A 24,745-nucleotide genomic window follows, 5' to 3' on the forward strand; every position below is an offset into this window, starting at 1 on the left:
ATGTAAGCTGCTTCTTCATTTTTATATTACTTTTTAATTGTTGAAGTTATGTTTAAGAAAAGCATGGCAATGCTTTTAGTTATCGTTGAGGCATCGTAAACGCGGCAGTTGACACATGTGTTAGGTATGATAAATTATTTTATTGTATGATACAAATTTTTATAGATAATAATGATGTAATGTAGCATCGCAATATACATGTTACATAAATAAAACGAAGAAAATCATCTTCGATAATTCTGATTTTGTGTACTGCCACCACTGCCTGCGTGACTCAAAAACGCTAAATGACCTTTCGGACATTTGTTAGCGTAATGGCCTTTTTGACCACATTTGTAACACGTTACTTCTTCGAGTGGTTTTTGCGGTCCTCGTGGCGGCGGTGGCCCATTGTGCATATTCATATGATGATGCGACGTGTGAGAATTGTTATCGAGCTCTTGTCTTACTTGGGCTTCCCGTACATCCGACGGCATTTTGTTACAATATATTGCCTTATGACCTCCTTCTCCACAAAAGTGACAAGTAATCATCACTTTTTTACCCTCCTTTGGCTGCATGTCCTGTACCGCTGGCAACTCGAATCTTGGACTAAACACAAATCAAGTTACATGTATTTCTGCTAATGTATTTTTTTTTTTAGATATGTATATATCACTTACTGCATAAACTTGCAATTTGATCCCTCTGGACAAAAACCAGCTAAATAAGCCATGCATAAAACACGTCTGACGTGCCGATGTCGACACAAAGGACCATGCCTACAGAAGCCACGATCGTACCACGGACAATCCCTTACTTTTGTTTCGGGATCGATATGTAGAAATGGACATTCCTTATTGTGGCAAGCATCTGCAATAATTAATTTTATTTAAATACAATTTAGTACACCACACAATTAAATATACAATTAATTAAAAATTTATATATAATGAAGGTAACTAATTAATGTTTTTCGAAGTATTAATAAAACTATTGCGATATTTACTGAATCTGGAATAGAAATAACACTCTGGCATCTTTGTCATGTCATATTCGTGCAAAAATTCACACTGATCGCCTTTTTTACAAAGACCTCTCAACCAATGTTTGCATACTATAGTGCGGTCACCACGCACATGTCTGAACGGGCACGAAGCTCCTTTGCTGCAAGTACCTTTTGGATAAAACTGACATACAGCAGCAATTGATTCTGTAAGTTAAAGAAGCAAAAAATAGAATAAATTAATTACTATGAATTATTTACTATTAATATACATTTATATGTTTTCTCAACAGTGTTGTATCTTATTTTTTTTCTTTTTTTTTTTTACAATAAATAGAAGACAAAATTTATCAAACAAATATAATCTATAGAAATAAAGAAAAAGGAAGGAAAGAAAGGAACAGAAAAGAAATAACAATAAATAATTTCAAGGTATTTATATTTATTAAAAAATATTGTTTAAATTCTTCAAATCGTGAAAAATTTAACTGAATGATGCTTAGAGAGAGAAATATTTCGACAAAATACGTTTTGCTGCACGACTTTAATCTAACCTAACTCCCACAGTTGAATGAAAGTAACATTAAAAAAAAAACATACTGTCCATGCCAGTGAAAGGTAATGGAAGAGCCCCATATTGCTCATCGAGAGCAATTTCAATATCAAAACGCATGTGCTCGACATTCGCTACTATACACTCCATTGTCGTTGAAAAATTTCGGACATGCACACAACACACAACACTTGTACTCCGTCAACCGAAATGAAGCTAATAAGATTGCAGCCAACGGTGCTTATACCAAAGAGAAATGTTCCTATGGTTATATGACGCTGATTCCTACATGACTAATGACGAAATTTACTCGCTAAAATATGGTACGTATTATTGAATATATTTTACTCTGTTTAATAATCTGGTCAAATTTCATTCTTACTCGCTTTGCATTTTATTTTTGCCATGGTGGGTCTAAAAATTACCATGTACTTCGAGCAAAAATCGTATAGTTTGCGATACTTTTCCAAGTTCGTGATTTCTGATTTCGCGACAGCAAGGGTGTCGACCGCGCGTAAATTTAACGCGTCGTTGTTCATTCTACGAGGAAATATCATAATTTTTTACGCGATTCGACGACGAAGCGTGAAAGTCCGCTGGAAATCGCGCGCTTAGCGGTGCCGTCAGGTGCTGCCACTCGGTGGTCAGCTGGCTATTTACTCGTCTGCTTATTGCACTATAGGAGACTGGCGCCGTGGCGCGGAGTGGGAGAGCGGCGCGAGGAAGAAAATGGCCGACGAGGCTACGGTAAAAGGGCAGGGACGTCGTGCGAGGTGCGCGCTGCCGCGACGCGAGATCGTCAGTTTCGCGATAGACCGTCGCGCGAAAAAGGGCCCGTCGAACTTGTCCGCCTAGAGGGTGGCCTGCCGCGTCGTTGTTCGCGGTCGCGCGTCCCGCTCGGGTGTCCCGCGAAACCCGGAGCCCAGGACCTTGCGGTGCCCGTTGTCGTCGTCGCCGTCGTCATCGTCATCGTCGCCGCCGCCGCCGTCGCTGGTGCCGCCGTCGTCGTCGTCGCTCTGTTGCGCGCCGCCAGTCGTTCGGCCGCTCCGATTCGCTGTTAAGAAAAGGGAAAAAAGAAAGAAAAAGAAAAGGAGCATTAAGCGTGCGCGCGGGCCGAATTCGGCCCGAGTACGAGCAAGGGCCTCGGCCGGAGAGTGGCAAACACGACAACCCCGTTTACTGGCGCCTCCGCCGCCCGTCGTTTTCTTTCCCGTCCCCGTTTCGGTTCTCCCGCGTTCGCCCGTTATCAAAAGCGTGCGTGTGCGTTGCCGCGTACGACCGCCGCTCTCGCGAACGCGTCGCCGCGTCGCGCTGCACGATCGCCGTCCGTCAAGATTCTCTCTCCGCGTGCGACGATTGAGATCGATCAGCAGGTTGGTGAGTCTCTCTCTATCTCTCTCCCTTTCTTTTTCTCTCTCTTTCTCCCCCCCTTCTCTCTCTCTCTCTCTCTCTCTCTCTCTCTCTCTCTCTCTCTCTCTCTTTCTGTCTTTATATATATATATATATATAGTATATATATACATATATCTATCTATCTCTTTATCTTGCACGCCTGTCAGGGCCACTTGTGGCCGTCCGACCGCGGCCGCTTTTTAAAGGGCGTGCTGCAGTCGCCTGCAATTGCTGTCGCGTTTCCTCGGAGCCCTCGCGCCCGTCTCCCCGTTTCTGCTCTCCTCGAGGGTATCTTTGTTCGCCGCGCCGTGCCGTGTCACGTACGCGCACGAAGCAACGGAGGCGCACGCTCTCGAGGAAAGCTCCCGAAGTGGAGGAGGACGCCGAGCTGGTTGTTTATCGCCGCGAGTCGCCTCCGCTACCTGTGTGCCGAATTCGTCGTGCGACGGACGGAAGGGTGATTTAAAGGGATCGAATTGTCGAAAAGTCGATGACGGGCAGGACGAGAAGGAGGGAGGGGAAAGAAGGAGCAAAAGTGCGCGCACGGTGCTTTAACACGGTACGGCGGATTCTCGCTCCGCTTGTGAGGTATCATTACGGATTTCCGTAACGTTCGTGCGTGCGTCTCTCACGTACCGCACCGATTCGCGTGCGCGATTGTCGTCTGATCGCACGTAAATTGATTTTATTACGCGCTGACAAAAGCGGAACGCGCGTAGTTACCCTTATCTGCCCCGACATTTCCTCCCTTCCCTCCGAAACCCGCAATTCGCTTCTTTCCGCGGATAAAACGCTTCTCGTGTACGTACGTGGCAATACACGAGCTCGCGGATGAACAAAGGAGCAGATAAGGATAAAACGTTAGGTTCCGTATCGGACTGGAGATTGAGATCAAGATTGAATTAGAATTTAGTCAATCAAATGAGAGAAAACCAATATCCGCGGTCTAGCGAAACTTGCTTTGATTCCGTAAACTTCAGTCTAACCTCAAATTTAATCCTTAAATGGAGTTACGTTAACCGGTCTGCGGTCTTCAACGTTAGAATTCGAAAAGCCTTCTTTTATTCATTTATTTAATTTTAATGTTAAAAGAAACGCCTTGAAATTGATATGTTATACTTCAAGGTACAAAGGAAAAAAAAAAAAAAGAAATAGAGTAGCCAGGATAGTGTGCCGTTTGTGAATAAATCTCTACTCCGATACGGGTCTTAAAGCTTCAAAGTATCTACCGCAATATGTCGGATTGCGACGTGAAAAGTGAGAACTCGCATACTGAAAATTCTTTCACGTTAAGTAAAAAAAGAAAAAAAACCATCTTTAGATGGCATACTTTTCATTTGTTTCCACGGTCGTCGAATTTATTTTACGACTGTTAAATAACTGAAGGAAAGGGATCGAGTTCCGGTACATTTTGCAATACGGTAAAGTGAGTGAAATATTTCTTCGCGATAGTAACATTTTATTTGACATCGGCGCGCGAGATTTTTCGGCATGCGGTATCTCGCATTTGACGTGACTATTTCAATATGACTCGGGCGAGTAGCGAGGAGGCGATCGACGAGTGGCGATCTAGCACTGAGTGTTTTATTGTTTGACGCAATAGGCTGTAGTATAAATACGTAGTTGCGTACTTACTGTTTAATCATTTTATGTACATTGGGATTGCTTACAGGTAAATCCAGCCTGCACGCTATATCGCGATAATTAAAAATCTACAATGGCAGTTAGGTAGTTGTGGGAATAAACGTTGGACAAATCGTGTACTTCGTGCGTATTTACATTTATTTTGAAGATGTAAAAAACACAATCATAATGAAGCCACAAAAGAAGGCTGTTGTTGCCAAAAAGGCAACGAAAATGCCAACAGTCGCCAAAAAACGTCGCACATTCACAGAGAAGACCATGCCAGACGTGAGGAAGGAGAAGAAATCAAAGAAGAATGATAAACTGGAAGATCCAAAAAGGAAGATAGATAACGATAAGAAGAAATTAGAAAAAATGGAGGAGAGAAGAAAGCTCGACGACAAAAAAAAGATCGAGGAGAAAAAGAAGGAGCGAGTTGATAAATTAGACGAGAAGAAAAAACAGCTGAACAAGGATAATGAAAAGAAATCTGACAAAATTGACGATAAGAAAGCCGAGAAAAAAGATGACAAAGCGAATAACGAGGATACGAGTCAAGAGAATACGGATAAGAAAAAATTACAAAAATACGAAGAGAAAGGAAAATTGGAAAAACAATCTGCGGATAATAAAAAGAAAGTCGAGAAAAGCGATGAAAAGAAGAAGAGCGTTAAATTGGACGATGGTATAAGTGTGGAGGACAACGTAAAATCTTTGAATATGTTAGACGATAAGGACGCGCTTGAAAACAAGATCGATATCCTCCCTCCCCCTAAAAAGAGGTGCAAAGACGAGAAGAAGAAAGATGTCAAGTTAATTAAATCTGATATTAAGTCAATGTCGAAAAACTCGATCGCGAAGGATAAAAAAACCGAACGGAAGAAAATTTCTGAGAAGGATGCGGGGAACAATAAGATTTCTTCTCCTAAAACGAAGAAAGATTCCAAAACTAAGCAAAGTCAGAAAAAGGGCATTACGAGAAAAACAGTTTTGACGAAGAAGCCTCATTTATCGGTAGTTAAAAGGCTGGTGGACAAGAAAATTAAGTTAGTAAAGCCAGTGAAAAATGAGGAGATAAGCGAGGACGAAGACACAGCGAAAAAAGTGAAGAAGAAGAACAACTTTAGTAAAAACAAGACTCTGCAAGAGAAAAAACCAAAGCTGGCTAAACACATGAAGGCCAAGTTACCGCAGAAACATTCAAAGATCAGTGCCGTTTTGAAGAGAGAGGATAAGTTAAAAAGTATAACGGAGAAGCTTATGGCCACGAGGAAAATTGAAATGAAGGAACTCGACGAAGTTTCGGCCGAACATAAAAAGATCGCGGGCAAAGACGAGGCCTGTCAAGGGCCAGAAGTGGGCAGCATTAAAAGCGAGATCGAAGAGGATGCCGAAAAGTGCAAGGAGGAGTGTCCTCAACCAAAATTACAGGATAATAAGAAAGCTATCAAAAGCGGTAACAAATTCAGCAGCAAAGCTCCAAAGAAAACAGGGAAAACAATGAGGGTACAAACGGAGAGCAATAATCAAATGTCAGTTTCATCTAAAGATGCGTCTACCGAAGAATCGAACAAGCAGTCTAAAATTTCCGAAGACAACGGGAAGTCCGCGACGAATGCCAAGCAGGAGCAGATCGGTACCGAGAGCACCGTCGAATTGGATTTAAAGGTTGAGGCAATGAATGGTGAGAGTGCCAGTGGCATTACATCACAGTCCGACTTTGAGGGCGATTCTGACGACGAGTACAGGAAGAGTAGGCAAAAGGACGGGAGAAATAAAGACAGGGCTAACTCACCATCGGATGAACGTGCGCGACGAATGCGACTTTTTGGCTTTTGGAGTGGACCAAAACGACACAGGGTCGCATCATTGAATGCCTTGGCTAAAGTTCACTGCCTCTACGAAAACGAGACCGGAGGAGTCTACCTCGGTGGTTTTTGCAAGCCAAAGCCCGAGAAAGAAAAAGAAAAAGAAAAAGAGAAAGAGAAGGAGAAGCCGAAGAAAATGAAGGAGGAAAAGGAGGAGCAGCCACGTAAAGAGAAAGAGAAGAAAGTCGAATGCAAAACGGAGGAGAACGTTTTGAAGAGGAAATTGAGAAATGTGCCGGGACTACGTGGCAAATATTGGGATATGCTGGAGAGCTCGTCGTCTTCGTCTGCCTCGGACGAAGACTGCGAGAAGGAAAAGAGCGCGGAGCCGAACAAGAAAAAAATGACCAAAAGGAGGAAGCGAAATGAGGAAGTAATGGACCTGAAGGACATGGTTGTTTGCAAAAGGATGGCCAGTCTTAATGCCACTGCCATTTTGGCTGCTTCCTACTCCGACGAGAAAAATCGTTGTGGTAGCAGCAGCGATTCCTCCAGCGAATCGGAAGTAGAGATAATTAAAAGACGTAGACAAAACGATTCGGACGTAGATAAGAAGAAGCCGCGACAGGGCTCCGATCCGGACGAGGTTATCAAGCCATCAAAGAAAGTTGTCATCGTCAACCAGGACACTGACGTCACAATCACCGGTAATTAATCATGTGTGGATTAAGCGTGAAAACTCTAACGATCTTTTTACTACGATAACAAATTCTTTTCAAGGTGTTTACGTCAATCAAACCCGATCCACCCATCACGAAGGTTTTTGCAGTATTGCCGGCATGCAGTACAGAATCAGCTCGACTAGTCATACTCAAACTGCAGCTACCGCAGTGGCTACTGAACTCCACGACCAGGTTTGTATTTCATTCAAGATCGTTTGTTTTCTCGCATGTTGTACAAACGTTTATTTTATACATCCAAAATAGACGTTAGAATTTATCAAACATTTACGAAAAATTTTATGAATAAAATTTCAAAGGTAGATTAAAAGAAATATTATTTTCACAATGTATTAGTAACATATTACATAAAATTAGTAAGAATTAATTGCAATTTTATTTGTATCATAAAATTTTTATTTCTATTTTATGAATCTTTTTTTATTCATATTTTCATTGAGATATAAGTTTTCTTTTTATTTAATTTTTAAATTATTTAATTGAGCGAATATATTTTCTATTCATTATTTATATTATTTTTTCAGCAAAAAACGGAACAGCCTTGCAAGTCGTACACACCGCTCGGTGCATTGTCTTCTATGCAGCCACCAGGCACCCAGGGTAATCATCCTAATATGTCACCACGTAGGCATTCAGCATTTTCAGCCCCTCATCAGCACGGTAAGTCAAACACAACTGCATGTTTCTGTACAGAAAAATAACAGTACTCTCATTTTGAAAACATGTTCTCGACACGTTTAAATTTTTGAAAGAAATCCTTGACAAATTAATATTTTAAAATAAATATAAATTCTTTTATTAAAAAGAAAAAAAAAGGAAAAGATAGCGAATTCGAGACAAGTAATTTTTGTTCCGATATACAAATTTTTGTGTACGTGTAGGTTTCAATTTGACTCTTATTTTCTTTCTTTTTACGTACACTTTATTCGCCAGCTTTATCAAACACAGCCGTAATTATCGAAAACTACATCGCATTTTACATACACTCTCTGTTTGTTATTCGACGTGATTTAAATTAAGTTTCCACGGGCTGCGTTCCACGTAAATTTACACCGCTCATTATATTAATTTACCCGCTTTTCTCGCGATATTCATGATACAAACTAGACGAAGAATTACGCGTTCGTACGGATAAATGGGAGAGCTGCCGTACGGCGCAAATTGAAAATCTTGCGTAAATTAGAATAAATTATCTAGCGCGTGTTTTTCGGCCGGTCAAAAATACTGCAAAAATTGTTTTCGCTCTTTTTCCCCTTTTTTTTTTCTCTCCGATGCCGCTGCGCCTTTATGTGTGCGCGCAACGTTATTACATCGCGCGGCGATTTTCTCTTTCATCCCGTGGCGAGCGGTTGGCTTTTCTCTTTGTTCTATTGACGCTTTCTCACCGTTCTTTCGCCCTTTATTCTACTCAATTCATCGCGAGACATACACATCGCACGCAACCGAGACGCCGCGTACCCTACCGGTGACAACGTGCGAATGCACGTGTTGTACGCGTATGGAAAACTGCACGTATACAGTTTCGTGCCATTTGCTGAGCGATTCAGAAAATCGGAAGAATTGGTCACGTATTTAACTGCATTGTTAAATACTCCACCTCGTTCATTTACGTAATTAATTTTATTCCTTAATCACCCCACACGTGTTTGGTATCTGTGAATATAATATTTTCCGCACTATATTAAATACTTATCAAATTGAGATCTAAATTCGACGTTAAAATGAGAAAGAAAAATTGTTAGTTTAATATTATGATGAGTATTGATAGCGAGAGCCTATCCTCGTTTTATAATTCTTTTATTTATTGGAAACGATTCTTATCACGGAGAATTGCATTTTACCTTATTTTGTACTGATCTAATTACACACCGTGCGCGATTGCGCGCGCGCAGAAACAGAATGAAACGTAAAGTTCTACTTATTATTGTAGAACTTTCAGATAATGTTAACAATCGGATTACGCGAAAGCAGAAGCATTAGCGGGAGCTTTCGTGTATTGGAAGACAGCGTAACGTCCCTCGAAATTGTGTCTTACTCCGAAGCGGAGAAACATACTAAATTAGAAAACTTCTTCCTAAAATAGAAATTCTCGAGAAAATACACTTTCTCCGACGGTATCCGAGGGTTAATTCAAGAAGGGATTTACGTGTAAACCGAATGGAACTGGAGTTAACAGCCTCACGTCGTGAGATATCTCGCGGGATATTAAAAAAAAGAGACCTCTTTAATGTTTAGCGGAAAAAAAGGGGCCTCTAGTCATAACATAGTTTGAAGCTGCAACAAGTTTAATCCTTAGTCTAGCGAGGAGCTTAACCCAAATATCTATTCTTTATTACGAAAGTAGCAACATCTAATGATAAAAGAAAATGGAACATGTGTGTGTATGCGTTTTTAAATCAAAATTGCATGTATAAAGGAATCCAAGAAGAAGCGTTTCGTCTCGTGTCATTGAAAGGAAGCTTTTCATCTCGTCGCGCCGCGCATCAGCGTATGTAATTACCGTACGATTTCCTTAAGGTTCGTTCGGTTAGGGCGAATTACAGGCATCTCGTCCGCAAACACGCGCCAACGCGAACGATGTTGCACGTCCGCCTGCACAATTATCCCGCGCCGGTTCCCGAGAGCAAGGTCAGTGCGCGCTAGAATCTTACTAACGCAACGTCGTGTGCCAATTCCAAGGTACCTTCTATAAATTGCGCGAAAATTAAAACGAAGATTAAGTCGTATGCCGTGAAAATGCATGACTTTCTTCAAATCGGCGTTATCGCATATGCCCGTACGGGCGTGTATATTTGTGACAATTTAATTTCGACAAGTTGCATCAAAAATACAACTCCGCGTGTTTTATTCTATTATCCATAAATAAAAAGGAGAAATAACGATTGAGAGAGCATCGGGAAAGTTTGAAGGGAAGGGAGAGGGGGGGCAGAAAAAGAGGACACGCGAACGCGGCTTTTTGAAGATCCGTCTTTAATCGTCGCGCGTCCCGGATTCACGCTCAACTTCATGGCGTACCGTTCCCCGCGGAGCACCCGTTAGAGACGCGATCCGCCGAAACTCCGCGGAGCGCGAGTTTAATACTCCCCTTCTTATGTAAACCGTGTGTGCCGTCGTTGCTTCCGACTACGCGGTGCTTCAGCTCTGTGTACCATGTCGAAAATCGCGCGCGTGAGAGCGGCCGCCGTCGCCGCCGTCACAGCGTCGGTGGAGGGAACAGCGCGTTAGTGGGGGAACGGTGGAGGGCTCGCGGTGGAGGAAGAATGGTGGCGGTAGTGGTACGACTGGGCACGTATATGCGCATCACGCGGTGCACACCTGACAGTATTCGAGTGGTAATCGAGGGAGACGAACGCGTTTCTTTTCGAGTTCCCGTTGCGCCGTTCGGTCGCGCGCGCGCCGGCTGGTCCGAAGCCTCGTTGTCGTCGTCGTCGTCGTCGTCGTCACCTCCCTTTTGCGGTGTGGTGCGCGCTCGGGATTTAACGCGAGTGTTGGTGCTCGCCGGTCTTCGATGGTGTCCCGTATTTGTGGTGCGCGCCGTACTGCGTAGCTGCCGGGGATACGAACGTACGAAATGGAGCCGCAGCGTGAAAAGTAGGTAGAGAATAACTCCTCGGGGTCCGATTGCACGGAGAGTCAGCCCGCCCGGCTTGAATTTTCTCCTCCGCGACTCTCACGTTTCGAGTACGCCGCGGTATTGCTCGTCGTTCCGCTGACCGACAATTCTTTTCTCGCGCACGTTGCCTTTCTAAGCTACGGGAAAGATTAGGGGGTGCGTGGCTTAGACGCGTGGCTGACAAATCGCGCTCCGGTTATTTTTACGCGCGTTCTATTAAGCGCCGGCTCGAAGGTTAGGCGTAAAGAGGTTATGCTCTCAATGCCGCGTATTAGCGGCGAAAAACATGGCGCCGAAACGCAATTTTTTTTTTTTTTTTTTTTTTTACGATTCCGAAAACGCGACGACGGGACGGCGAATATTTATGGACGAAAGGCAATCAGGTAGCAAAACAAACGTGGGCCGATGCGGATTGCCGGCGCGATTCGGCAGTCGCTGGGAGTTAAACAAGTAACACGTGCGCCGCGACATTTATGCATCCCCAGTGAGTGACGCGGGGAGGAGGGGGGAGGGTGGAGGGATCGAGTCGTCGCGGTGTCACCTTTTGATTTCGGTGGACGCTCGTTGACGAAGCGACGAACGAGGGCTTCGACGTCGTCCGACGTATATTGACAGCCGTTTTCGTCCCGCGGTCGGCTTTGATTGATGTTGATCGCCGCGGATGATCCTCCGTGGTCTCTCGTTCGCAAACACCCGCTGGCGAAGTGAGCATGTCGCGACTGCGAGACAGAGGATGAGGTACGAACGTTGAATTTTGTAACGTCTGGCGAGCGTATCACTCGGGTATCAATCAACCTCGCGGTAATTTCTACAAACGAAGGTAACGGCTTTAATCGTTTTACTTTATTCGGTATTTTTTTTATTTTAACTGGGGTGGTAAATAGGCCGCTGAGTTTCGAAACTGATTTTAACGAAAAATATATAACGGTTATGAAATATTAATTTATGTTCCGCCGCTTATATAAAAAAATAGCACGTTCTTCTACGTGCGGAGTGAGGATTACACTCGTAGATCATAAATTCATTCCACAACCGTGTACTACACTACCGTACATTTTCCACACACATGCTTTTACCAAGCGCGCTCTCTGTCATCATTATTTTATTGTATTCGTCCTTGCGCCCGAAAATTCGCGCAACACTAAAAACAGCAATAAAACCAGATCGCAACGCGCTGCAATCTTCTCGGAGTCCGTACAATCTGGCTTCTTTCTTTTTCGGAATTATTTCGGGTCATCCTTATCACAATTCGTTTGCTATTTCACAGGAGATCGTGGGATATTTCGCGGTGTAATAACTCAATGAGATGATAACAGTGTGACTTATGCAGGAAAATATAAAGGGGTGGCTTTTACAGAGCAAAAAGTATAGCTCTTTCGAAATATTTGCTGAAAAATTTAGCTAGACATACAGATTTAAAAATAATTATTGAAACATCGTTCGCTGAAGTATTAAAATTTTTACAGCATTGTTACATTTCGCGCATTTACATTATTTTGGAAATAACGCAAAATTATTTTCATAACTTAATGCAGATAATTTTTGTAATATATTTTTTTTTGATACACTGAAGATATACGTTTTTTTTAAATCAAGTACCATCGAATTCGCGTTATAAAAAAAGATTTTTAAAAATTGGTTAATTTTAAAATGCTTTTAATATTAGCGACGTGTAAAATATTACGAGATTTATATTACTATTAATATGAGGAAGATTTGAGATTAAAGCTACAATTTGCACATATTCAATAAAATATTCCGTATTATAGTAAAATTACACGTCCGTTTTCATACAATTACGAACATCTGTAAACAGCGTGGGCAAAATTCCGGATACGAAGTATTAGTTCTACACCATTAATACGAGATAACTATCGCGTGTTCGAGATTCATAAAATTAGGTATTCACTCGCGCGGCTTACATATGTTACGCTCGTGCTTCGGGTGTTACATGCATATCAATGATACGGGAGGGGGGGGGCCGCTGTTTGCACGCGGGGGGATCGTCGCATACTCGAAATTCTTATAACGCCCCCGAAAACGTAGAACGAGCTCTCGCGAAGACGCGGGCGTCCCAATTTAATCGTCCCGTTTCGCGCTCTCGTCTTCGTTGACGAGTATTCGCAAATTACGTTGCACGGCGGAATCGTGGCCCAGCCTAACTTTAACTTCCTCGCTGGAGCCCCGAGATGGGCTTTCATCACGGCGAAGCGCAGCGCGGGGCGCTGGAACGCATCGGCGCCACTTAGACACGCGGCGCGGTTATCACGAGCGGGCGGACACGGGCACGCGATGGTTTCGGTCGAATTTGAAAATAGATCCTGCGACACACGCGCACGTAGGTACGCGTAACGCGTATACGGGCGCGAGCGCGCCGATGGCACCTGGCCCCTCGCCAGCTTCCACGGCGTTATACGTTATAGGTACCGAGCGGAAGCCGGCAATTTCCACGGCCGTGACTGATGCACCTCCGAATACGCGGAAGAGATAATAAGGTTCGCGCGGGATCTTCCGCGAATCACGTGTCTCATGAGAAGCACGACGGGGATCCGCTCGTTCGCCGTCGGTTTCGCGTGAGCCGCTGAAGCGGAATTCTCTGGGTACGTCGTCGTCCCTTCCTCCTGTCGATGAAAATTTAAGACCGACAGCGAAGCTGTACTTTACCTCGCGTATTGAAAACGTGAAGTCGTAGATACAGGGAGATCGGGCCGTTTGAATACGCGTGATTGAACGGCTATCGAAGCCAATCCGAGATGAAGTCTCGTCGGGGAAGAAATTGTGATTTTTTTTTATATTTTTCTTTTTGTAGTCAAATTTTGTCGAAAACGAAATGGTACCGGTTCGAAGGCTGCGTCTGTATTACGAAACAGTCGGATTTTACATAAAGAGCTATTCGCGTTTTGCGACACGCGGTTGTTTTGCCCCCGATGCGAATCAATTCGAGTAAAAAGTGTTTAATAATCGACGGTTTCGCTCGACGTTTGAGAGTTCAACGGTTCAATACGCGCGCGATTAATCCCGCAATGGCATTGTGACGATTTCCATTGCGATGACGTAAGCGCGCGCGATATCCGCCCGTTGTAAATCTGACGCTGCGTTCCGAGCTCCGCGATAAAAGCTGCGTTGAGCCTTCGTGTATCGACCGCGAGATCACACGGATCCTCTTATGTCGCGGCGAAACGGCTCCTTTGAAGTGCGCCTCGAGGTAACGACGAGGTAACGCCGCGGAGTTTGAAATTTACGTTCGACCCGCCGGTTAAGATAAACTAAACGTGCAAGCTTCCCGATGGGCGGAAAACGACCGGTATGAAATATCGATCAGGTCACTCGGAGGCCGCGATATCGGTTGTGGGTCAGCACTTTAAACCCGGTAATGACATCACATTGTAGCGAAGAGTAACATAGGCTATTAGGGCTCCTCGGCGCCTGTCGCAATACGTCGGATTGTGACTACAAGCGAGAACTCACGCGCCGAATTCTTTTTTTTTCAGATTTTTCAAAAGAACGCGTGTCTTTTTCTTTCCCTTTTTTTTTTCTTCTTTTTTACGCTACATTCGTAGCATTTGTTATTCTCGAAGTAGCAGAAGAAAATGTGAGATTATATTATCGCAACGCGAGCCAGTTTATGAATCCAATCTCGGAAGGAATCGTGTTCTCTCTTACGTATACAAATACTTATCAGGGAAATTTTAGAATGGAAAGTCAGCATTCTAAACGTTAGCAAACGAGACTCCTTATTCACGCTTGAGAAATGGGTCGCCCACGAGAGGTAATCAACCGAGTAAACAAAGGGATAAATGAATCATCGCGCTCTCGCGGAGTTTGACAGGATTCGGCGATAAAGTGTTCCTGATTGAGAATGCCCGCTCTGCCAGTTATGCGCGAGGATATCGAGGGTAATGGAGCTGCGGATCGTCGTACGCTCGGAGCGATTCGTCGAGGCCGATGGAAGTCGAACGTCGGCCAGTTTAATGCCGCGTTTACGATCGAATAGGACGCGAAATCGTGCTCCGGTTTCCTCGTTGGCGGCCATGTCGCTTCCGAAAGGTTTTTCAATCATAACTTTTATTTACGTGAACGGGTTTATCGCTCTGCTTTTATTGCACACGCGTGTCCCACCTCCCCCGGCCTGCTGCTGCGATGTGTGTTCACCCAGTTCGTCGGATTATTCACCTAACATTACCGAACGCGCTCGGAAAGCGTGTAATAAATTTTTGCGAACCAATATCACTACGTAGTACAGTATAGATTTGTAGATTTATTTTTATTTCTGGAGATGTGCACTTTCGAGCAAAGCAAAACTCGGCTGAACGCCATCGTCGAGAAACACAAAAACGACCGCGTTACTGTAAAATATCTGACGCTTGCAGTTAGCAATTTTATATCAAAATTATTCGACATCGTACAAATATACATATTATCGTCACCAAAGCGAGAATAAATTTCAGGATTATTTTACAACACATTTTTCGCGCGCACTTCAGCATTCAGAGGGTACACTAGTGTCGCTTCACGCGTGTCGCGCCGTCGTTGTAATCGTAGGCTTCGAGTTTTATTCGCGCGAATTAATTGTAAATGCTGTTTACCAAATTGATCATATCTACGCTTAAAATAAAAAAAAAAAAAAAGTACCTTGCAAACAAGCGATAGCGCGGTAAGTGACGAAACTTAGCATCGGTTTTTATCACTCGCCTCGCGGCACGTGGCGTCATACCGAACGCATGATTTTCTTATCGCAAATATTTCAGCGAGCCGTGAGGAGAGACGAATAAGGTCCGGATAAATATTTACGCGGTCGAACTGAACGTCGTAGCGTCGGCGCTCTCACGTGTTAGGCAAACAAATTCGGTCGCCGTCGTCGTCAATCTGGATATCGAGTCGGGCTGAAATGCACATAGATCTCGAATTGCGATTTTTATTCGCTTTTTCAAGTTCACGCGCGCTGAAAGTTTATTGATACGATGATTTTTATGTGTAACGTCACAAAAAAAAGAAAAAAAAAATATATATCCTTCGCTAAAGTACATTTTTCATTCTTAATAGCTATTAGTTTCATTAAAACGTAAAATCCTCTTTAGTTAAGAATTAAATTTTGCATCGATAATGTATAGATTTGCGCGAAATGTGTTATCCTCGCGACGATCCCGTTTTTAAACTCGTTAGTAAGCTTATAACGTCGCCAGGAAGCGCATTTTCTAGCGATCAAAGTATTAAAATTAATGCTCCGCGAATCGCGATATTGAATTAATTCATTTCGACGGAAATAAAAACTAAACGAGTTAAATGTTTATTGATCGAGTAAGATATGCTTGCGTAATTTATTATAACGAGATCTATAAAGTCTATTATTGTTACGCTCGGTGAAAATATTTCAGAAATTGAGGGTAGTTTGATATAAGAGTTACCGTGCATAACCGACCGTTTCAACTAGAATCATTTATCGCTGCGTTCATTAAAAATAAGCGTTTCGAATTTCTTTTTAATATATCAATAGGTAAATAAATTATTAAAAGGGTTTAAAAGGAGATACAGCTTTAATCGATGGCACATATTTTCTTAATAAACCAAACGCGATTGCAATGAAACAATAAATATAAAGTAACGTTACAGATTAAATTTTTATCGACAAATTTGTTATATAAATGTATATAATGTTGTTACGTAAATGTTTAACACCTCAGATCGTCCATTTTTCGTTCGTATCTCTCGATTTTCTGCTAATTTTGATAATACACCTGATACGAGCGCGGCGATAAGCGATAATAAAATTTCACAGACACGACGCGCACCACAAATGAAATGCTCGCGAATAATCGGGGGAAGGGAAGAAGGAATTGATCGCGGCCGAGATTTTTCGCGTTTTATTCCATAATTCTTGTAAAGGGAGAAAGGTAGACGGATACACGCGAATTATACACGCGAGGGAGAATCGAGAAGCATATAATTGCGTGATATGCAATATCCCTGGTGTCCATGACGAGTGCGATTTATCCGAATCAAAAGATCTACGTTGATCGCTGGTCGTGCGCGCAAAAGAAAAGAAAAAAAAAGAAAAAAAGAAACAAAAAAAATAGGACTTAGCTGCGTCGACGAAATCTCACGGCTCGCGATAACATCGAGGGCATAATTAAAAATTATTAATTTTATATCTACGTAGGCGCCGGCTGATCATTGAACGGGGAAGGGGTCGAATCCATTTTGTCCCGTGATAATCATAATTTATGAGCGTAATACATCTCGCTGGGACAACCCGTGGTTTTCCGTTATTCCGGTAATTTATGGTAAATTTGTTGTCCCGCGCGCGCCGGCCGATGGAGATCGGGCCCGTCGCTCTCGATGGGCTCTGCCCACCCGTCATTCCCGCTGATTTATTTTTCTCCATTACGCGCAATTAAGTAACGCTCGTTCTCTGTCTCGCCGGACATCTCCCGCCTCTCGTTACGTTCGTTCTTCGTCAGCGAGCAGACGCGATATACCGCGGATTGCGCATGTTAACGTACGCGACGTGTTGGCTTAGGAATGCTCGATCGAGGATCACCGACTGGACGACGTCGCATCGCCAGTGCTTCGAGGAGTCCAGAGAAGCAGCGGCTGTGATTAACGTTTCACCCCAACATTAGGAGCTTCTATATATACATGTTGAAGAAATATATATATAAATACGTTGATATCTATATACCTACACATATATATATATACAAGCACACACATGTTCCATATATTTTTGGATTGCCTGTTGAAGCAAGAGCGCAGTCTGATTCTAGCGGGTAAGTGTCAAACCAATATCAAAAGCTTTTTTTTTTACGATGGGGAGGCTCCTCGCAGTCGTATGCTGCAGATTAAGGATTATCAGGTGGCAATTAAATCCTAGAACGGATTAATCGACGTTCGCTGCGATATACGTATGCAATTGCTTCGAAATTGTCGCGGATATTTTTATCGAACGTGACTTTCTCTCCAGTTCATGATATTAAAAAACAAAAAAAAACCCGCGGCTATTTCTGAAATCTATTACTGATAACTTATTATTAAACCATAAAAGACTTACCGCATATAATAATCTGGTGTAAAAAATAATTTATAATTTACTGATTACACGTCACGCTGTTTGTGATTTTTTTTTCCTTTTTTGTAAATCGCGAAACAATTAATCTTTCACGCGATTATTTGCGTGCTACATGCTGTCCTGCGCAGAACGACGGCTGCGGCAGCGATGACGTTTAATTTTCACGAGATGTTCGCATATTGTGCGCGAAATGACGCGGTTTCAGCGACGATCATTTTTGCGGGTAGTATATAAATGATTCCATTATGTGTCGCCCTATTTTCCCCGGTGAGTTTATCGATCCACTCAACCATGTGTGATACTATCATAAGCAAAGTGCATCTAACCGCGATACTACCATTCAAAAATCTATACTGGACCGAGCTGTTCTATTTATATTAAGACATTCCTCTTTGAATATCCGGATTTGATTTGAAGCAAAAATATTCCACATTTTTTTTCTCGCGAAGATTATTTGTTTCTTTCTTTTTTTATCTCGAATAAATTCACGAGAACGTAACGATACTATTTTACGTCAATATTTTATACACGGTCTGTTAAATAATGCATCGTCGTCTGAATATTAACGCGCGAATCTTGCATCCGGATTTAAAATCGTCGAGACGTTCCAATTCCGCGTGCCGGGAGAGCCTGAAAAGGCCGGTAGTTCGCGTTAATTAAACATCAATGGCCGTATGAGGACCAGTTCGAATTATATCCGCAAAATGTGAAAAGTCAAGGGCGCTTTATCTCGCACAGTTGCTCGCAAAATTAATTAAGTTATCATTATCATGAAACACCAGATTAAAACGAGAAAAATTCAAAGATTTGCTCGGTATTTAATTAGCGAAAAGAACAAGAGGCGAAAAATACGATGTGGGAAAGTGTCGAGGATGTATTTAAAAAAATTCTTGACTCTTCGGGTAGGTTTGGATTAGGGTTAGATTAAATTAGACTTGAGATCCTCACTTAGGATTTCGAGTAACCTTGTCGCGGCGCAAAGCAGCGAATTTGTCGATGGATTTTCGAATTTGAGATGATCGGGCGCGCTCAACCGTAGGTCCTCGCGTAAGCTATCTACATGTAGATCCATAATGCGGCCTAGATTTCTATATGCGACGTTCTCGGGCCGACCGCGCGAGCAGCCGGACGGTTTGAACTCTATCGAGTTTATTCGACGGTATACACGAGTGACTCCAAACAGTGCTGGCGCAATAGACATCAGAATACACCGATATCGGTCCTCTTTTTTTTTTTTTTTTTTATTGAGACTACATTTAGCTGAATGCGACGTGCGAATATAAAAGCTCGAATTCTTCTTCGTTTTCGAGAAAAATTGATACCCGCGGAAGAAAGAGTTATTGAAGCGAGAAATGAAGGATAAACGCCCTTCGTATTATTAGTAAAAACTGGTCTAATATTGCTTTTTGTAAAGGTTATTAATGGATAATGGATATTTAATAATTTAATTTACAAAACTGAGAAAATTGTACGAATTTAGTTGACGGGTGCAACCCTACTAGTAGAAAGACGAAATAAGATGACCCGTGACCGTGCTTCATCACGCTCTGCCCGGCTCTTATCGGCGATAACGATCGATCGCATTTAAATATGACTTCTACTTAAATTTCATGTAATGCCGACGCAACTGGGACGCCGGGCGAAAATAGAACGCGCCGTACCAGCGCCCGTCTCTTGGTATTCGGCATCGTGTTCGAAAGAGACGTTAATTTTCCGCCGGCGAGAAAAGTACGCTGACCGATGTAACGCGGTTCCCGCGACGAGATGCGAGACGCGGAAAGACTTCCCGCGGCGATCCGGATGCGGCACGCGTTCGTTGTTCCGCTTCCTTAACCGCGTTGCGTCGCGCCATTGTCGCGACGACGACCGCGTCTCGGCGACGGATCTTATTAGGGAGATATATGCACCCTCTGGCTTCGAAACGTGCACAAGCCTTCCTTAAACGGATAGTTTATCCGTGCGACGTACATTTTTTTCGAAATAGATCTTTACGCGTTACGTTAGACGCACTTTAAGGCTCCCGGTCTGCTCATCGCGTGCAGCTATATTGAAACGTGACATCAGAGCCGAGGTATCACATGCCAATAATTCGCGTGTGAAAAAAAAGGGGGGGAAAAAAAACGAACGTGATGGTTTGACGATTGCGAAAACGGATTAAAAACGCGCCTATCGCGTATGTTATTATTTTATTTATCACAGGATTTATTATTAGGCAAAGTCAAGAATGCAGAGCATTCCAAATCTATTGCTTCAATCTGTCGCCGCTATCGTTCCCAGCATCGGGCGTTCTCCGCTCGTATATCCGCGTTGCTATCGCTTACGACAGCGCGCTACAAAGTTTTCCATGTGCGGCGATGAAGTTCACGCCGACGGGTTCGCGATCCTTCACACGCGGGTAGGAATAATCTGCATAATTGCACGGAGCCGCGTGTGCTCGCTGCAATTGCGTTTTCTGCTACACGGCCTCTTTAGCGAGACTTGTGTAGCGAACGGCGAAAAATATTCAGCTCGATCGTTCGCGCAAATCACGCGGATTACAGTCACAATAATGATACTTCCAGCGTCTGCGGTTATTATCGGTGATTGATAGCTGCCTTACCGTGTCCGCGATTATGAAAGTAGCGTGAATCGCGTCTGCCATTGCGAGATGCACGGGATTTTTGAGCGCAACCGACGTTATCTGAAACAATTTTACTTATTAATTATTACGCGACGAGTAATCCAGTACAAAAATACAAACTGATCGGAGGAAACGAGCCTGCTAGTAATAATTACGTCAAATCGTACGACCGTAATATGTTATCACGACGTTGGGCATTAAATTGTCCCATAAAGTCTTCCAGGAAATTAACTGCAAAGAATTAATTCATCAGGCTCTCGATGATAATTTCGCAAATGAAGCCGCGCGTGATATAACGAGAAGGAAAGGAAAGCGTGCCGCGATAATATCGCCCGCTCACCGTGTGCCTTCTGAAAAGATCGATTTTTCCCTATTAGACTTCGTTGTGGAAATTGCGGAATAACACACTCTCCTGATGAACCGCTCAATTATCGAATTATTCGCGCGGCCCTATTTTCTGCCACTTCAATCGAACACAGCGACAATGCAAACGCCCGTGGCACGCAACGCGACGGCGGGTCATGCAAAGTCGCGGGAGAAAAGTTTACGGGGTGGGGAAAAAAAGGAAATTAAAAAAAAAATAAAAGAATAGAAAAGAGAACGACCAGGACCAAGGCGGGATGATGATGGAGAAATACATGGTTTTCGCGGATGCATGTTTGCCCGGTCGACGTCGCCATGTTTCATCCGGCGAGGACACCGGAAAACGGGCGCCGTTCGACCGGCCCGCCCGTGTTTAGCACGTGCTCTCTCTCGGAGCACGGTCAGTCAGCCAGTACTATCGATCGCGAAGCCACGGCCACTTTTCTCGTTCGTGTAATGCGTAGTAAGCCCGGCGAGACGTCACGAGGAGCAGCGGACGCAGAGTAACGCCGCGCGACAGACGCCTTCCGACGCGGCAGCGCGCGGCGCCAGGTCGATCATATCAAAGCGAAAAGAGAAAGAAAGAAAAAAAAAGAAAAAAAAAAGACTCGGATAAGAATAAAACGGCTCGGGTTTACCAGCCGCGTCGCGATACCTCGCGTCATCGTCGTCCCGCGTTCGCCGATGACTTGATCGAATTTTCGTTTCGTCGCGCCGCACCGCGCGCGTTCCATGGCCGTCGGTGCGAAGATAATGGAGGCGGCGATAGCGCGAATCGTGCAGAAAATTAATGCTGCGTAAGTAATCTTTGGCAATGTCGACGCGCCGTGGAAAAAAATCTAAGTAATTAATTTTTGCACTGTAGGAAAAATTTTTTTTTTATCTCTGATAACTACAGTTTAACTATAAATTTTTTTTTGTTAGAGGCTAATAAATTTTTATAAATTTACGAGTATTTTGTCTCGTAAACGAAAAATACTTTCTGTTTTCGACAGTATATACGTGTAACGGAAGGCTCGACGTCTCTCTGCGGCTAATACGGAGAAATTAATTACGGGTGTAAATTACATAATTACGCGTGGCCAGCGCGGCAACAGTTACACGATTCGCGAAGTAATAGCTTTCTTTTTCTCGCGTAACGTGAGACCTTTTGATTCCCGCTAATTAATCACGTCTATTATGCTTATTAAGCCACGGGCGCACTCCGAAAATCATGCTCGCGCATCAATCGGCGCGCGATACGAGTCCGTTAATTGAATACACGTTTGGCACGTTAAATTAATTGCGATTCGATATGATCACCGTAACATATCGGCGGCCGGAGTATCGAGATACAACGTGTGTACATATAATCCCATCATTAATCATCGCTGTAAATAAGACAATTATACGCAAAATAATACTCTGTTATCGCGAATAATTCACGATCGATCGATGCGGAATAATATGTATCGCCATATATTGCAGAGTGCTCTCTCTTTCACGTAGCTGATGCTTTTCAATTTTTTCTCTTTTTTTATGTAATTTTGTTAACCTTGGTTATTATAAAAGTGTGAAACCGATTATGTCACTCAAACATCAATTTTGGGAAGATATTAGGAGGTACTTGAGAAACTTTGTGACGTAATTACAATCGAATAGCTGCCGATACTCCGCGTTTGTAGCCTACAATACAATCGCAGAATAGCCGATTTACGAACGTCGTTTCTTTTCTCGGGCTGGCATAATCAGCGTACTCGGGACACCCGGCCGCGTTTGTGTATGTGTGGCGGATCAGCTGTGCGTCTGCGCGAGTGTGCGACGCAACAGCGGCCTGGCCAGCGGTTCTCAACCAGCCGGCCTGCGTGAAAGTGCGCGCGTCCGACCCCGGGATTTCAGGTCGTTTCTCAGCCTCTCTTCTCGAAACTAAACTGAAGCTAAACCCGAACTCGTCGCTCGTATTGTCGTCTCCGAGATTTATCTTGAGTTTTATTTTTTTTTCTTTTTTATGCAAATAGTCGATGGAATTTAGAAATTGATTTTGAATTACAACGAGTGCCGTTGATTAATAATTTAATTTCGAAGGATGTTTTCATGAGATATAGTTGTAGCTATTTTCTCTTGACGTAAATACATTTCCGATTCAAAACGACAATGATAGCGATTCGGAAATCAGATTTGAAAGTTTGAAGAATAAGCGGGGCACGATTGGCAGAAATTAGCGCCACTTTAATTGGGTTTAAATTCATAATGATACTCTACATTTGAAAGGAATATTAGTTTAAGGCGGACAATAGTCGTGTATCATCGAATTACTCAACTGTTTCGTATTTCATCACTATTTGCGGTTTCTAACTTTCATTCTAAATCGCGAGGCGCGTCGCTCGACGATATGGCATATGAGAGAAAGTAGAGATGGAATATATTTAATATAAATTACTAGAGAAACATATATTCTGCATGATTTAATGATAGCGTTCAATGAAGTGGAGCACGGTGCAAGGAGACGTGTTATTAATTCATCGAATGAAAATTATACGCGAGTGTTCTCATATGTCGAACGTGACGGAGCATGTAATGGCTAGCAATGAATCGCACATTATTTGACAAGTGAATCAAATCCGGTCCTTTATAAATTATAAAAAAAAAACACACGTTAAATATACATAAAATCTAATAAATATAACAGTAAAATTAATTCAAATGCAATCGATTAAAATTCATATTTTATTTTCAAACATATTAAAATACCGTTGTGTTCTCTTATTTTCTGCAGACTTACAGACTAAATCTAGAATAAAAGTAAACGCGCGTTTCTTTTTCCTTTCATTTTGTATGAAATATATCACGTGCCATATTTTCTTTTTATATTTGTTGGAGAGCAATTTTGCGCTGTTTTATTGTTTGATTCTACCATTCGAGGTTGTGATATTTACGAGGGTTCGAGTGACGCACTTTCGTGGAAAGGTAGAGGGTGATGGAGGTAGGTAGGCGTTTAGGGTATCCTACGCGAGGAAGACGTAGGCGGATGAGTAATTCAACACACTGTACTTGATCTCACGAAAGTAGCAACCGTGCGCGTTTTCTTGAAAAAAAAAAAAATCTGACGATAAGATATAAGTCCAGTTTCCACAGTCAGAAAATATAATAGGTATTCTCGACCAGTCTGGGTTTAGCTGTACGTATTTTTCAACTCGCGCCAATTTTCCTTACTATTTGCGAGCCCTTAGAGGTTCCTTTTCTATTACCAACTTTAATTAATAATACTTAATTTTTTATTTCATTAACTTAGATGACGAGAAGTCAAAACTAATCATTATAGAATTTGACATATTATCGCGACGTTATTTTTTTTGTTTAGAAATTTCACTAAATAGCTTTTAAATATAATATTCTAATCGTATTTTTTAAATACTTCCCTTTTTTTGCACTAACTGAACTTTGCACTAACCAGCTCGAGGGCGTAAATTTGCGAAACTCACTGCCAAAATCGTGCTCACACTTGCATGTGCGGCGGAATGCTGATCTACGAAATTACGAGGTTTACGTCGGCACGAATGACGCAGTTTTGCGAGAAGAGAGCGAGGTGGGCGTTTAGAGTCTCCGTCGCGTTGCACGTTCTCGTTTACAGATTGGTATCTTCTCTCTCTCTGGGTCGCATGTGCCACTCGTAAAATTCCCCCGTCCCTCTTTTGCACGCATATACGTCATCAACGGAATAACGTAACTTTCGCTCGGACGTATGTGCGGCCACGTGATGTCCATCGCGAGCACGCGGCGTACACGCGATGCGGATCACCGCTTTCAAATGAAATTGTCGTTCGACATTCGCAACTGGATTTTCGTTAAACGAGAAATCGCACACCTAGCAAAATGCACCGGAACCTAACTCTTTTATTTTTTTCTCTCTCTCGTCAGTTAACACTTTTCATTCAAATATCCTTTTATTCGACGTGCAGGAATTTTCAGCGCGTAAAATTTCGCCTTCCGACGTCGCGATCGC

At 42.9% G+C, this 24,745-nt stretch overlaps 2 protein-coding genes across 6 annotated transcripts in view; one reads left to right on the forward strand and one right to left on the reverse strand.

The window, feature by feature from the left end:
- Positions 1 to 120: 120 nt before the first annotated feature.
- Clp (cleavage and polyadenylation specificity factor subunit 4) lies at positions 121 to 1,822 on the reverse strand. Its single transcript, XM_070660322.1, has 4 exons — positions 1,586 to 1,822; positions 989 to 1,192; positions 663 to 852; positions 121 to 591 (listed from the first exon to the last, which is right to left on the reverse strand). Exons 1-4 carry the CDS (start codon positions 1,686 to 1,688, stop codon positions 225 to 227), a joined length of 864 nt encoding a protein of 287 aa, XP_070516423.1. The 5' UTR covers positions 1,689 to 1,822; the 3' UTR covers positions 121 to 224.
- Positions 1,823 to 2,324: 502 nt separating this feature from the next.
- LOC139104680 (uncharacterized) overlaps positions 2,325 to 24,745 on the forward strand; it is a 90,942-nt gene continuing 68,521 nt past the window's right edge. For 2 of the 5 annotated variants that reach the window (XM_070660305.1, XM_070660310.1), the window contains exons 1-4: positions 2,325 to 2,915; positions 4,603 to 7,068; positions 7,142 to 7,275; positions 7,626 to 7,761. In XM_070660305.1, the coding sequence (XP_070516406.1) occupies positions 4,743 to 7,068; positions 7,142 to 7,275; positions 7,626 to 7,761 (2,596 nt within the window). In that variant the 5' untranslated portion in view covers positions 2,325 to 2,915; positions 4,603 to 4,742. Of the gene's footprint in view, positions 2,916 to 3,327; positions 3,519 to 4,602; positions 7,069 to 7,141; positions 7,276 to 7,625; positions 7,762 to 24,745 lie in introns of those variants that run through there. The other 3 variants (XM_070660306.1, XM_070660309.1, XM_070660307.1) reach the window with 3 other exon arrangements.

This window comes from Cardiocondyla obscurior, linkage group LG08, assembly GCF_019399895.1.
Source record: "Cardiocondyla obscurior isolate alpha-2009 linkage group LG08, Cobs3.1, whole genome shotgun sequence".
NCBI lineage: Eukaryota > Metazoa > Arthropoda > Insecta > Hymenoptera > Formicidae > Cardiocondyla > Cardiocondyla obscurior.

What these genes read in the sequence shown, in the direction of transcription:
- Clp (XM_070660322.1), bottom strand. Translation starts at nt 1,688, where the DNA reads ATGGAGTGTATAGTAGCGAATGTCGAGCACATGCGTTTTGATATTGAA. An exon ending in TTATTTCTATTCCAGATTCA is followed by an intron (nt 853 to 988) that starts GTAAATATCGCA and finishes TAATTATTGCAG; the next exon opens with ATGCTTGCCACAATAAGGAA. An exon ending in TCAAATTGCAAGTTTATGCA is followed by an intron (nt 592 to 662) that starts GTAAGTGATATA and finishes ATTTGTGTTTAG; the next exon opens with TCCAAGATTCGAGTTGCCAG.